The sequence below is a fragment of the Exophiala spinifera genome, assembly GCF_000836115.1.
Source record: "Exophiala spinifera strain CBS 89968 unplaced genomic scaffold supercont1.4, whole genome shotgun sequence".
In the NCBI taxonomy this organism is placed as follows: Eukaryota; Fungi; Ascomycota; class Eurotiomycetes; order Chaetothyriales; family Herpotrichiellaceae; genus Exophiala; species Exophiala spinifera.
The window spans coordinates 2,839,405-2,854,642 of NW_015622516.1; the positions used below are offsets into that span (position 1 = coordinate 2,839,405).

Here is a 15,238-nt window from a genome sequence, read left to right on the forward strand (position 1 = left end):
TTGATCAAATTTCATCCCCTGACAGTCATACGAGCAAAAACCCGCGTCCCCGCCACCCCCGTCAGCTTGTCTTTTCAATCTCCCCTCGTAGATTCAGCATGGACCGACGATTGTGTGGCAGGAGCCGTACGAGGCAGCGTGGATCTTGTCTCTATAAGAATCGAGAATGTCCCGCCACGGTCGACGAGAAGAGGTAAGTTATCGTCTTCATCCGCATTTCAGGCATTCGTCGATTCACCAAAGTCGGCAAAGCAGTCGTCTTCCTCTCAACTTGATTCTCTTGATTCTTTCTCCCTCGCCCTGAAAACACCTGAATCCATTCAAGCTGTCTAGGAGCTGGATACAGGATCTGTATTCCACTTTGGTGTCAAAAAGGCAAGGTCTCATTTCACGCTGCGAATCAGCGCCCGTGGAAACGTACTTCCCGCCAGAAGCTCTTGCAAACAGTCTAACAACTCACCCACTCTCTGTTCCAAGTTCCAACAGCACGCCAGAGCGCAAAATCAAAGGCCGGTGCTCAAAACCCCCGGCAAAACACCCAAGGTCGGGCTCCATCTGTCGGGATAGCAAATGCGACTTTAATCCCTTGACCAGCTTTTGACCCCACTGTGATCTTGGGCTGACCTCTCGGTCGGATCTTTCTATCATCCACATTCTTGACCGTGGTCGTCTTGATGTGATCGAAAGATCGGAAAGAGTTTCCAGTCTCTGATCCGCCGCTCTCGCACCAGCGAACAATCTGCTGTCACGTGGCGTCTTCATGTGCGTTCCTTCCTGCTCTCAAATGTTTCTCCTGCTGGCAAAAGGTCAATATGAGATTTCGACTGCGACCTTTCCGGAACAGATGGCAGTACCATGTGCATCGGACCATAAACCTCGCCGGTCTGCTGGGGCTCTATTGAGTTGTCAGTCTGCACCTCAAGTTAGTTCTCGATTAGTCTTGAAAGCGCCTGCCCACAACAACTCCAATGACTGACCGCACAGGTGGTCTGTCAAACACCAAAACTCAGCCTTCACCTGCGACCATGTCGCAAAAACACCCCCGACCTCTAGCGCCTGCGGCTCCCTTGTATCCTGCTGTGATCCCGGGTCCGACCCTTCTTCCATCACCATCCAAACAGCGACGGAACATCACGACCGCATGCAGAGCTTGTCGGAAACGACGCACCAAGGTACGTATCTTTTGATCTTGTTCCCATGCTTCACTCGGCAGAAGGCACTACGGTCTGACTGGAGGCCCCGTTCTGTAGGATACAAGCAAGTCACTCTGCCCTGTCCTCTGGTGCTTGGCTTCCAGTCGGGCTGTGTCACCCTTTGCCAATAAATTTCCTCGCCCGGCCGATCGTTGTCCAGTCCGATGTCAATGTCGAAAGGTTGCGAAGCTTACGGACCATGATTGTCAATAGTGCGACGATAATACTCCCTGTGCAGCATGTGTTGCGAAACGGACGGACTGTATACGCGAGGCGGCAGAGGATGGCCGCAGGAGAATGGCGTGGAAGCGAAAAGTCGAAGAGTTGGAGTCTGACCAGAGACTGCTCCCTGATTTGATGGAGGCCATCCGGACTGGCGACAATGGCCAAGTGGAAAACCTCGTTGGCATGATTCGGACAACTGCGTCAAACGAGGAGGTGTCCAACTATCTTGCGGCCAACTTCCCTCACGCCGAGGAGGATGAGTCCCGCAGCAAGGCCTCCACGCGCCAGCAGTCGCCACAGTCTTCGGCAAGTCGTTTCTCGAGGACCAATTCGGGGCAGAGCGCACCTTCGTTCAAGGTGCCAGCCAAACCTTGGACAACGGTGACGGACGATGACGGGCTTGTGTCGCACCTTGTGTCGCTTTGGTTCACGTGGCGCCACTGGTGTCACCCTTTCATCGAGCGTGACATGTTTATCTCGGCAATGAAGTCTGGAGAAGAGAACGGCGGAGTGTGCACTGCGCCTCTGGTGAACATGATCCTGGCAGATGCTTGCGTGAGTGGCATTCACGCATGGGTCACACGTGATCGCTAACTGAAAGTATCCCAGTTCGACTATGACGTCTCTGACGAGGACAATTCCATCCCGTCGACTGAGAAGCCCCTACAAGATCTTTTCTACGAGGAAGCCAAGAGACAGGCAGAGGCGTCCGTCCAGATGAGGTCGTTACCGTCGATACAGTTCCTGGCGGTCCAATGGATGTTGTAAGCTACAGTCCTTTTCTGTCGGCTATAAAGTAGGTTCTAATCGAGACCTAGCTTGGAGCACCGTGGTATCGACAAGCTCGCCAATTCGATCATGCAGGAAATGATCCACCGCCTCAAACAGTTTGATAAACCAGGTCGGTCCCAAAACCCTCGAACAAGGCGGGGGAAGGAAAGAGTGTCTGGTGCTCAGCGACATTTGGGATACACTAGCTGGGCTGCATTCGTCTCCACCACTGCCGCTACATTTGCTCTTCAAAAGCGGCCCATGATGGAACCCCCTACCAAGGACAAACCTCCTCTGTGCCAAGGTGAACCGGGTGATGTATGGATACCATATCCTCGTGATCAACCGCAAGTGCATGCTCACCCCAATTGCCATCTTCATCACTCGAGCACTCTGTACGAGATTTGTTACAACATCAGCCAGTATCTTTTCGTCGACGACAATCCGAATACGACTTCCACCACACGCGATAGCCTGGAGGAGCTACATCGGGACCTCACATTGTGGTACGATAGTCTCTCCGACTGCGTGCAAGTCAATGGAGTCAAGGCGCCTCACACCTGGAGCCTGCATGCCCAGTACCACTGGGCAGTGCTGGTCTTGTCCGAGCTCATCTTCACGCTGCAGGCCGACGATGAAGACGATGCAACACTCTCTCTCCTTGTTCCCGTTGTGCGAGCACAACACATGACTTCTGCCCTCGCTATCGCCGACCTAGTCCACCTTCAATCTATATATTGGGGTGTGGACCATATCCCCATCAGCTTTCTTCAGCCAGTCAATGCGGCTCTGTCTGTTGTCATGAACGACCTCGAAGCTGCCGAGCGGAAGTCATCTTTCATCAAACTAATCATTGCCTTGCATAGTCTATCCCGCCGGTCTGTTTCAGCCGAAAGCATGTTGCGCGTTTTACGTCTCAAGATACGTCAGCGTCAACTAATGTCGTCGAATGACATTGGGAATCTGTTCAAAGACGCAGATGCTCAATTTGAAGGCAGTTTATCTTCACCTGTTGTTGGTGTCGCTGCTACCGGTGAGGCCGTTGGGTTTGGTGATGGTGTTATGCCAGAAGAAACGTACGACGTGTTGGTGGAAAAGTGGAATCAATTTCATCTTGGAGCTCCTTCCTCATCAGGATCATCATCCAGCTAACTTTCACCGATGAGTGGAAAAAGTCGTTTGCTTGTTTAGAAAGGAGCATTCTTTGGAGGACTGACTGACTGACTGACTAGCTTTGCGGTTGTTTGTGTGAATGTACCCAGCGGGCTAATATTGTCATATTTCGGCAGTTTCTCTGGGGTGATTTGGATGCTCTGATATCCCGGAGGCGCACTACGATTGATCTAAATGCATCGAAAAGGGAAGCGTTTGATAACAAGGTCTGCTATAGTCTGAAATAATGTATTTGGGGCCGGTATATATATCAGTGAGGACTGGGCCAGTGGTCGGTGGTCATGACATGGGCATTCTTCTTCGACTTACTTGCTTGTCCTTCCTCTCAGTCTGGGACAATGCGACAGAGCGCAGGATAAATCTCAGTGTGTCCACCCGACTTTGTGGTCGAGCCATTCTTCCATGCCATATGGTGGTGATCGACATTTCTCCCGGACATCCCCCTCTCCCAGTATGTTTCTACCTGTCTATCTGGTCAGGGCCTTCCAGGCTGATCTGTCTCTTTGAGTCTGATGGTCTTGTGTTTTGCTTTTTTAAAATCCCTGGTTACATGAACGATGCTTGTTTTTGAAAAAATCATAATGTGAGTACTCGTGAGTCGTTATCAGTCTCGAGATACTTGGTAGGCCGTATCTGTCTAGAGATGATGTTTTGGCAGACTTTTTGCCGGTAAGTTCATAACCTACCTAGGACTAATGAATTGCAAGTCAGGCAAGGACAAGAGAATACATAAAATGTCTTCCAAAGTATTCATTTCACGCTGGTGCATAGAAACCCTCACGGGCGCCCACTCCCGCCTCTTGTATGCACTTTGGAGATGGTGGTGTTTGTCGAATTATTATTTTTCTTTTGGGAGAAACAAGGGGATCGAGTACGCGGGTAGAGAGAGGTAGTTAGGGAGGTAGGCAGGGAGATAGATAGGTATGGTTGACTGTGTACCCCGTAGTTCTTCACGTTCGTCAAACCTTTCAAAAGCGAGTCCCTGTGAGGAACCAAGTAGTAGTAGTGGTGGTGGTGGTGGTGGTGGTAGTGTCAGACTGTCAGAGCGGTGCACGACCAAGTCGGGGGTACCTTTATTAAGAATACAACGAGCAGAATCATAAACTCTCCGACACACACACACACACACACACACACACACACACACACACACACACACACAGTCAGTATAGATGGGGAGCCAAAGACGATTTACTAGACGTCTTGAAGACGTACGAGTAAATGTGAATGGAACCAAACCAACCCAAAAAAAGTCCCAAGGTCCTGGGCAGGAGAGAGTTCCATCACGGTGCGTGCATCGGAATACGCACTGTTCAATTTATTGTCGTCACGTACAATATACACATGGTAGTATAGTACAAATATCCCTATCAAGAACGCTACCTACCTACCCTCGTAGGTCCGTTTCATTTTTTTTTTCTTTTGGTGTCACGTCCGTCCATCCGTCCATAGTAAGACACTTGGGCCCAAAAAAGGGAAGGACAGAGATAGTCCTTCAACAATACTTGTCAAAGTCGAGGGTTGGCAAGTATCCGAACTCAGTGTGGAGATACTCGATATCCTCCTCACCACCTCGTACGACACTCAAGAATCCAACAAGACCAACCAAATCTACTAACGGGATCCTGCCTTCTTCTTGATTCGTCTCCCGCCGGCCGCAATTCGGATGTTGGCTCTTGCACTGATGGCGAGCCTATGTACTCTCTGTCTCTTTTCCCACGCAGAGCTTCTACCCTCCGCGACATTTATAACCTCCTTGGCAACCCGCTCGGCCAAGGTGAGTTCCCTTCTGCTGTCGGCGGCCGCGAGTATCCACTGTATCGCCGTCCGCCTTCTCTGTCGCAGGCCCAATGGTACGGGGAGGGGCAAACTGGCACCGCCGCCCATGATACCTTTTTGTTGCCGGATCTTGATAAGTGGAGCCACCGAGTCGATGGCTGCCGTGAGATATTTCACCGGTTCGAGGGGAAGTGCTTCGCGAGGCACGGTGGACACCAGAGATCTCTCGGTGCCGGTGCTGCTCTGTTCGTTACCTGCCGCAGAGGGGACCGGAGCCGTACGCAGGATGTCGAGAATCGTAGTCATGTTCTGCGAATTGGAGTCAGCAGTGTCCCAACGGATACGATACAGGGGGTCAAAATGAAAGGAACAGGGGGCGGAACGCGGTAACAAAAAAAAACCAAAGGAAGAGCACAACGTACAGATTGAGCCCTACTCAGCTTCCCGTGCCTCATGATGCTCTTCGTGACCTGGTCTACCACCGGGTCGTACCGACTTCTGAAGTTGTCCAGTTTCGTCATGCCCTGAATATCCGGCAGAACAAACTTGTGGCCAAACCCAGCATCAGGATAGTCTAGGCCCACGACTTTCATGTCCCGAAACTCGACCCTCGCGTTGTTCTGTGACGGGAGTGGCCTCTCTACCGCAGTCGAATACGATCGCGTGCCGGGCGGTGAGGGCTTTTTCAGGTCGTCTTTCAAAACTTTTGGAGCCTTTTCTTGTGCATCCTTGTCTCTTCGCAAGATCTACCGTGTTGATCCGCCCGAGTCAGTAATGAACGAGCCTTTTGGTTGGTGTCCCCGTGAATATTCCCTTACCTCTTGGACGGGTGTACCCTGCTCGATATCTGGTGGAGTTTCCCCCATAGATTTGTCCAACGCCGCTTGCTCCTCCGTTACGTGTGGTAACTGGTCCTGGTATGGGGCTTTGGTACCCGGGGCGACAGGGGTGGTTGCCGGTTTCTTCGACACATCATCGCTTGCTGTCCGTTGCTGCAGGACCGCTGGGGGGGTGAAGGATTGGGAAGAGGCCGAGGGCTTGGGCCTGAATGTTACCGATCGGGCGGCGAAGAGATGTAATCGCGGGGGCATCGTGGGCAATGTGTGGTGTGGTATGTCGAAATAAAACCACCGACGTATCGTGCAGTCATGGATTTCTTGTAAAGCTCGAGGCCAGCGATGAGCGGAAGTGTGGAGAAGTATGTCACGTGTCATTGAACGCAACCGGCCGAATACTTGGCCGGATTAATTTCACGCTACTGAGGGAAATGCTCTCCAGTAGTCCTCCCCAAATCTGTGGTGAGTGTTGAAGCTACTAAGGCACCATCAGTGGAGGACGGTTTTAATACTTTTATTTCAATCAGACGAAACTCCTAGAGAGTCCTCGCGGGTATCTAAAACCAAAAGAAAGAAGAGATTTCCCTCACAGCAACCACACGTGGTACTGTGGCTGTCCCCTACTCCATACGATGTGTCTCCCGTCGATTTTCGCTTTGCTTTGTGACGAAGTATTCCTGTCTTTCGCCATCTGCCTTGAGTTCTTCCACTCTTTCTGCTTGATTATTTTCATACCTTTCCACTGCCAAAAGAACCCCAAAAGTAATACAAGAGAGGAAAGGTATGTTTCTCTTGTTGATGGAAAATTGCTTTCACATCTTCTGCCACTCCGCATAGACCTTCAATCAGAGCACCTCAGCCGTGCAAGAGGTTTCCCAACCCGCTGCTTGCATCATCAGGTAAAACATAGAATGCAAGAGCGATGATAATGTACATGCCCAGACACAGGAGTCCCTCCAAATAGTTGGATTTGCCGTCTTGAATGAGAAGAACCACGACAAGACTGGCCAAGAAGAAAGAGACAGTCTCGAAGGTCTCAAAGTGTAGGGTCATTGGCTGACCCATGATCCAACCCAGCACGACTAAGAATGGAGTGACGAAGATGGCAATTTGCAGACTTGAGCCAATAGCCACGCCAATAGCCAGATCCATCTTGTTTTTCCAGGCGACGATGACCGCCGTGACATGTTCTGCTGCGTTACCCACGATCGGGATTAAGATCAAACCGATAAAAGTTCTGCTGATGTTGGCCTTCTCGACAATGGCATCGATACTTCCGACAAGGTACTCGGCACAGATCGCAACCAGCAGCGTGACAACGATCAAAACCACGGCAGCTGCCCAGGGACCCAGAAGTTGGACCTCTTCGTCGGCGCCCTCTTGAGCTTCTGCATCGTCAAACATGTCGGCGTGGGACTTGAGTTGGAAGTATAGGTAGGCAACATAGATCAAGAGTAAGATGATGGACGTGCCACGTGAGAGGATCATGATGTTGTCCTCCTGCGACTTGTTCTCAGCCATGACTGCGTAGAGTGTTGCCGGAATGATCAGAGAGCTGGTCGCGACTGTCATGAGCGAGGACATGGTCGATGCAACCGTCGAGTTGAATGTCTGTTCCTTGTATCGTAGACCGCCGGCAAAGAAGCAGCATCCCAAAACCAACAGAATATTGGACAAGATGCTTCCCAGCATACTAGCCTGGACGATCCGGATGTAGCCTTTTTGTAGCGCGATGATACTGACCTGTAAAGTCCATGGTTAGCCTGATGACCTCATTTCCAGAGAGATGAGACGTACAATAAGCTCGACGGCATTTCCAAAGGTAGCGTTCAGCAATCCACCGATTGTCTGGCCCAACGGGATAGCAAGCTCCTCGGTCGCAAAAGCAAGCAGACTGGCCAAGGGTATGATGGCGATGAAGTTCAGCACGAACTGCGAGACAGGCGACCAGTCGGTCAATCCCGCTATGATGCCCAAGGGCACGAAAACCAAGAGCACATTCACGTAGTTTGTTTTAAGCACCTCCCATGTCAAATGCAGCACAAGGAAAGGATACCGGATGGCCTTGTTTTCATGTTTGTGGTATGGCGTCCCCGAGTCTGTAGATCCCCATCTGTTCAGCAAGCTCGTCCGCTCGTCAGGAGCGGCGGCCCGGCCATTCAGGCCGCCATCGTCGGTGGTCGCAGGCATGGAAGAGCCGTTTTCCCGCTGTCGGTCACGCTCGCCGGTGAGAGTCCTCAAGAAGGCAGTTCGAATCTTGCTTGCAGCTGTGGGATTGGCAGACATCGCCGTCATGGCGACGTCCAACGCACGTTAGTCTCGATGAACACAGAGCAAAAGTGACAATAACTGGACAGAGATACCGAGCAAAGAGTGTCGACACGGTGGTCTTGAAGGTGTACAGTGCAGTGTGCGAGTAAGGGCGTTGGATCGAGGATGGGGTGTTATACGTACCCATTCGCCAGCGGGCCTGAGCTAATAAGCGGAGGCAGCGATGCGGTGAGGAAAGGAAAGAGGAAGAGAAGGAAGGATGGCGAAAAGAGGGTGGAATGAAATCTAACGCAGGAGAGCGGTGGTTGTCGAATACGTCCTGGCCGTTCAAAAGCGTCCGCTTGCGGTTGGGGGGAGGCGGATTCACGAGGAAGCTTTGGTTTGTTGCGGTCTCGAGTGAAGCTCCAGCAGCAAGTACAATAGTTGGGCCGGCGCTCAGACCAAGCAGCTCGCCAAGAGAGTCAAAAAAGAAGTGGCGGGGTATGGAAGATTGACCTTGTACAGACTGTAGAAGCCTCTTCAAACACTCGTGGTGACGGAAACTTGAAGGTGAGAGACAGGGAAGGACTGGGATCTCGACGGTTTGCGATACGTGGGACGATGGGGAGCTTGTCCGCTTTGAAAACACTAAACAGCACTGCCACACTTGGCTCGGATGGTCGATGGAGGAGACATTTCACTCTAGTTACGGTAACGATGGAATATTGGATTTCCCTCTATCTGAGAGATCGAAGCACCACTAGCATTGTCGGTCCCGCCCCTTCCCACGTCGCGATAGACTTCCCTGGCACACAGACACCATTGCATGAGATATTGTACAAGACCTCACTGACTCCCGGGCTAACGGGCACCATGGCCTCCACCGTGGCCTCCACCAGCGCCTCAAACAACGGATTCATGACGTCGATCAGTCAGGGGTATCAATGTCTTGGTTAAGCTTAAAAATCTCCCTCGCAGGATCTGAAGCTGTAGCCCGCTGCCCGAGTCGGAGTCGCCCTTATCGCTATCCGGCCGAATATACTCCATCCGCCCATCCACGACCGCACTCGTAACAGCTGACGGCATCAGCCATAATCCAACCACCTCACACTGCAGACAGTATAAGTCGGATACGCGCAACGTGGTCTCGGTCTCAGTCCCAGGGTAGGCAAGGTACACCGGTCAATGTCTGCGCCACCATGGCCAAGCGTCTGGACTTCTTGTTTTTGCCAGCTTAACTACCTTAGTTAGTGCGGTGCTCCACCTGCATAATACAACAGACATCATAACCCGATGAATCTCAGAGATCGGCCTGACGCACTGATCCGCAACACTGCTTGAGACTTGCTATAGGGACATCGCGGACGAGGTTCATGCAACAGAAGCCCCGTCCAAGATTCTTCTTCCCTGGCTCGCTGGAGTGGCCAAAACTGTCGTAGACAGCCTCGTAGACAGCCTGGTGAGATGCGATCGAGGGGCGAACGCTGTCACCAGGACTGCCGCCAGGGCCAAAGTCCGTGGATGAAGAAAACAGTTGAGGCATGACTGCAAGTTCCATTCCCTCCGCCTTAGAGCTCCTCCCTTGTGTCTCGGGCTCAAAAGAGGTCTCGTGTATCATGTGCGGGAAAGGATAAGATACAGGACTTGCTATACGCACAGAACGCAGGTTGGAAGCTTAGGCTCACTACCTGGTAGGTGTACTTGTATGAGAAATTTCCCCGTTAAGTAGCTATTCGATCTCCCAGTGGCGGCTTGGGCTTGGGCTTGGGCCTTCGTGCAGATTCCAGTAATACTCTCGTCCTTCATATCCGACCATGCTGGCTACTACTCCACCACTTGGGTGTAGACGGGGCCTACTATTCTCAGACGTCAGAACGAATTGTTCCTCATTTTGCAGAGTCAGACAGAACCTTGTCAGTATAACATCTTCCAAGGCCACGCTGACTCCTTGCGGACGATGGACAAATGCTTATGAACGGGGTTACTGTCCTGACTCCACCCTAGAGCTTATGCGTGCCAATGTACATGAAGAGGTAGCCAAAATTTCAATTCAAATGTTATCAGTTTCAAGACAGCCGCCCTTTGGAGGTATCCGGCTTCTTGACCAATCATTCACTGGGTCCATTGATCCAACTCAGAGCGCAGTCTAGCGAACCCAGCACAGCCAGTGTCAGTAGGCCTGTTTTCACATCAATGCTGCACGATGTGCACGCCGTCGCTCGACGGCATGAAGGCCTGTTGTTCGTACAAGCCGCGAAATTGCCCCTCACCAATATGTCGCGGCTTTGAAGGTCGCATGATGATTCTGGCTCTCTTTACCAAATCGTCTTTCATTTCATTCCACCGTTCTAGTTCCTCTTTTCGCTGAAGAACTTGGTAGAGCGTTGTCGTCGACTGTGATCGCCAGGTAGATGCCCGACTTGCACCGGCCTGGTCGGAACTTGACTTTGCAACCAACTTGATGGGTTGCGAGCTTTTGGCCAGACGCATGAGGTCGGCAAAAACATCCTTGGATTCAGTGCGTAACTCCATGGTTTTGTCTTCGGCCCGACTTGGTTTGAGCTGACTGGGATCAAGCCAGCCGTGTTCAACAGCGTCCATGCCAACTTTGTCCACTGGCATTAGGAGTTGTGTGTTCTCGAACTTCAGGAATCGTACAGATGCTTGTAGACTCAAGATCTCAGTCTTCAGTAGTTCGACTTCGGCCTTGAAATGCAAAGACGTGGTTTCGTCCACGGCACCAGTTGGCAATCCTTGGCTGTCCGCGGGTGCTCTCCGCTTTATGGAGTCCAGTTCCAATCTCTCGCTTTCCCGATTTTCAAGCAGAGCACGGTGCTCAGCCTGAAGTCGATGTAGACTGTCGGAAGCTGTCGCGCTTTCGGCTCGCAGCTTCTCAATTTCTTCTTTCATAGCTTTGACGCCATCGTCCTTCATCTTGGTCTCTCTCGCTCTGGACTCGAGAAGCTCGACCTTGATTTGTTGCTCTTCAAGCAGCCTGTCCTTCTCGCTGATTCGAATGGTCTGTTCCTGTATCCTTGACTTGAGCCGAGCCATCTCCTCCTGCATGTCTTGTGACAAAACCTTTTGCGCGCTGACTTCTTTCGCTCGCACAATCCATGGCGGAGGACCCTTCTCAAATTCAAGTGCTCCGGACAAGTCGGCCGACCTGGTGTGCAGGTCATCGATCGTGGTCTGCAGAACCGACAAGTGCTTCATCAAGATGTCCAAAGCTCCCTCCGAGTCTACATGCATGGTAGAAGCTAGTCGCTTTTCGCCAACGACCTTCGACATGATATCAAGTAAGGTCGTGTATGAAAGTGGTTCATCTCTTTCGATCTTGTTGAGTTCTTCCATGACTGCATGTCCAACATGTTGAGTAAGTTGTGACAAAGTTGAGGCGGCGTGCTCCGCATCTGCAAATGAATGCCATAGTGGCTCACCGAGGCACATCGAGCGAGCTCTGAGGTCATCGAGGACATGGAGGAGTTTCCCAGAAGTATACTTGACTGTGCGGGCCTTGATGCCAAGTTGATCCACTCTCTTCTCAAAGGTCAGAGCATCTTCGTCGTCAGTAGTTGGATCTCCCAGTCTGGCTTGCACCGCTTTCGCGAGGATCTGTGCTTGATGTGCCACGCTGTCGGTGTACATTTCAGTCATGGAAGCGTTTGCTAAAACCTCCATAGCCTTGGTTTCGAGACTGTCGGAGAGCAATTTCTCCGCCATGTCTACAAGTATGCCAGCCATACGCTGTAAGTGCTCGGCTCCATCAGACGCAAACTCATCGCGGCGTAACGCCTCAACCCAGCCTGTGATCGCGATTTCCACCGGCTCAAGTTCAAAGGGGGCAGCTGCGTATTTCATGAAATCGCTCAACGAACAAGTCATCATGAACTGCACAAATCTCTCGCAGATATTGGCGATGTAGCTCATCTTTTCCATCACAGCAAAAATGGACATTGCATTGTCTTGGAGAAGATCAGGCCGATCTCGTATTTTATCCATCAGGACAGTCTTGCACAAGTCTGCTTTCGATTTGATCCTCTTGAAGCACAAGAGAGCAGCAATGGGCTTCTTGTCCACCTCGAACGATTCCGGGACGAAGTATTTCAGAATTTCAAGGTGCAAACTTGCTTGTTCAGCCCGCATTCTCCCCATTTCAAGATCAATTGCCTTCAGCTGCGTTTTGGTCGCCGAGTTTTGCAATTTGAGGTTCAGTTCCATCATGGCTCGTGACTTGCTACTCATTTCGGTGGCTTCTGTCTCGCTGATCTCTCGTGACCGTCGAAGCTCATCGATATCACCCTGAAGTCCTTGGACAACCTCCCTGAATTTGCTCAGAGTGTATTCCATATCCTCAATGGTCTTCTGTTGCTCGAGACTGCGCCGTTGTTTGTCATTGATGATTGCCTCGCTCTCATCTAGTTGGTAATGGAGACGTTTTTCTTCTTCCACGTGAAAGGCTTCCAGTTCATCGGTCACCTGGATGTGCTCCTCGAGGTCCTGGATCTGTCGCTTGAGCAACTCAATCTCGCTACGATTCTGGTCTCGTTCCGCGCTCATGGCTTCGAGCATATCGTCATTCGCTTCAGCTGCTTCAAGTTGCTCTCGAAGATGTTGATTTGTCTCTTCGGACTTGGTCAGTTTGGCCATGGCCTCTTCGTATTTGGAAGCCGAATGTTCCAGCTCATCGAGCGTCTCGTGAAGCTCTCTGATTTCACTCTTCATATCGGCTTCGTTCTGCTGAGATATGTCACGCAACATGACCAATGCCTGCCGCAACCTTTCCGTCTCACGCTCCATCTGAAGCCAGCCAGCACTGGCTTTGTCTTCCGGACTCATAACTGAACTCAGTTCCCTGTTTTCTTCTCTCAGGATTTCAGCTTCGAGCTCTAATTCTTCATGCTTCAATTTCAAAGCTTCTAGCTCTGCCTCGAACGCATCAGCACGTTCTTCGGCCATCTCCTTGTCAAGCGTAGCCAGCTCAAGTTCGGATTCGTGCTCAGCGCTGTGGTCAGGGATATTGCGTGCCCGGCTCTCTGCATCGTCATACTTAGCCTTGAGGTCTACCATCTCTTGTTGATTGGTCTTGATTTTCTTCTGCAGTGTTTGAATGATACCCTCATACCGTGCAACTTGGTTTCTTAGGTCTTGAAGCCCTTGTAGCTGAGTCTGGTCGTCCTGACGCTGTTTCTGCAAGCTGCGGACCTTGATTTCAAGGGTCTTGATAACTTGGGCGTGTCTCGACCGATCCTCCGGCAGCGTGCTCCCGACATCTCGAGGCGGAGCATCAGATTGTGGGTGTTGTGCGATAACCTGAAGTGGTTGATCTTGCACTTTTGGACGTTCAGACTTATGCTGGTCTGTGTTGGTATTTGCTTCCCACCCCGACTCCTTTTCTTCATGTAGCGGGGGTGACGAGATACTTTCATGAGATCCAGAGGGCGATATCACCGTGTCACGTTGGGGAGCTGCTTTTGAGACCATGGATAGTCGCGGGCCTGCCAAAGACTGTCGGGACTGTATTGATGAAGGTCTCGCGGACAGGGGTTTTACTGCACCGCCTACCAAAGACTGTCGACTCGCGACTGAACTCGATCGTGTTGTTGTGCTAGGCGGAGCCATTGACGATCTTCCAGTTGTACTGAGCCTAGATCTAGTACTGGAATCGGACGTTCGTGCGGTGGTCGCAGGGGTTCCTGTCCGTGGGGTTGATCCAGTCGAACTGGCTACAGATAGTGCTGGCTTCGTAGGTGATTTCGTAGGAGACTTTCATGACGGATTCAGTACAAAGACGTTTGTAAACATTGGGACAAGCTCACTCTCAATGACAATCTTGACGCGGTGGCCGATCCCGAGCCTGAGCTCATCAAACTCTGTCTCTTCCTCGCCACATCTGCAGTCACTCCGCTGGAGGGCCTCGGTTTCGTGGAGGTGCCATTCGAGGTTGGGGCCCCGTTGGATTTGGGGTTCTGTGAGGCCTGTCTGGAGATGCTGACTGCGGACTCCTTTCGCACGAAGATGCCACAGCCAGGAGTACATTGGAAATAGCGCTGGCCTTTGACAGACCCATCGTTTTTGCCCGACTGATCCGGAAGTTCGAGGCCTAGCCATTCACCAGCGGCGATGTGCAGAGGCCCAATATACCGGACTATCCCTTCTCTTCCATCTTGGGTCACAATCGTCAGACCCAGTTTGATGTTGAGGTCGGCCATGTCTGGCTGTCTGCAAGGATTCGTCTAATGGCATGACCAAGGAGGTGAGAAGAACATAGGTCGAGTGATGGAGATGACTACTAGAGATTGGGCGACATTTAGGGATAGCCTCCGGTATTGTTTGCTTTCGAGATTTGGGGCGGACGCGCAGCGCGGACAGTCGCGCCTGCGCCTAGTCACTAGAGTCACTAGACTTCCCCCTGTGCGGGCTGCACCACGTTGAATCTTGGGGATGACTCAGCAGCGGCCCCCCCCACGTGACTGCTAGTTCCTCTACCTGTCCCGCAGTGCGCCAGAGAGGCTGCTACGTGTATCCTAAATTAGCTACCATGATAACGGATACAAGACATAAGAAAATGCAGTCAGGAGGTGTTTCGTAAATGGACTCGGTCTTCTAGATAGCCTTCTGGGGTATATATGGTTCTTTTAGTGGCCATCCGAAATATTCATGGCTTCTCCGTGCATTGCTGTCATCAACGATGAAGTTGCAACAATCGTCGGATTGAGAACGTGGGTATCATCTTCAAAAAAAAAAATTGCAATCAAAGTGAAAACAAAGGCATAATGAACGTCGTTGAATGGTTCAAAAAACGATCTTCTCGCAACCCTTCAACCACCAATGTCAATCAATACTCAAAACACGCTTGTGGTTGCATCTTGCCCGATGCATCAAAAACTGCCTGGTTCCATCTTTTGACTTTTCATTGTAGCATAGAGGGTATCGTATCTTGCTGCACATAAGAAGAGATAAATCATGATTTCCATATCCATATAAGGGGTATCATTCGTCGATTTCGAG

General features: G+C 51.3%; 4 protein-coding genes across 4 annotated transcripts; 1 reads left to right on the top strand and 3 right to left on the bottom strand.

Moving 5' to 3' along the window:
- Positions 1-1,025: 1,025 nt before the first annotated feature.
- PV08_06237 (uncharacterized protein) lies at positions 1,026-3,341 on the top strand (the record flags this gene model as incomplete). Its single annotated transcript, XM_016380575.1, has 4 exons — positions 1,026-1,172; positions 1,407-1,973; positions 2,028-2,182; positions 2,237-3,341. 4 exons carry the CDS (start codon positions 1,026-1,028, stop codon positions 3,339-3,341), a joined length of 1,974 nt encoding a protein of 657 aa, XP_016236402.1.
- A 1,635-nt stretch (positions 3,342-4,976) lies between these two features.
- Positions 4,977-6,232, bottom strand: PV08_06238 (uncharacterized protein; the record flags this gene model as incomplete). The annotated part of the gene is made up of 3 exons (XM_016380576.1): positions 4,977-5,450; positions 5,564-5,887; positions 5,960-6,232. 3 exons carry the CDS (start codon positions 6,230-6,232, stop codon positions 4,977-4,979), a joined length of 1,071 nt encoding a protein of 356 aa, XP_016236403.1.
- Positions 6,233-6,832: 600 nt separating this feature from the next.
- On the bottom strand, positions 6,833-8,272 carry PV08_06239 (calcium/proton exchanger; the record flags this gene model as incomplete). Its single annotated transcript, XM_016380577.1, has 2 exons — positions 6,833-7,720; positions 7,775-8,272. 2 exons carry the CDS (start codon positions 8,270-8,272, stop codon positions 6,833-6,835), a joined length of 1,386 nt encoding a protein of 461 aa, XP_016236404.1.
- Positions 8,273-10,417: 2,145 nt separating this feature from the next.
- PV08_06240 (uncharacterized protein) lies at positions 10,418-14,439 on the bottom strand (the record flags this gene model as incomplete). Its single annotated transcript, XM_016380578.1, has 2 exons — positions 10,418-13,993; positions 14,047-14,439. 2 exons carry the CDS (start codon positions 14,437-14,439, stop codon positions 10,418-10,420), a joined length of 3,969 nt encoding a protein of 1,322 aa, XP_016236405.1.
- Positions 14,440-15,238: the final 799 nt, after the last annotated feature.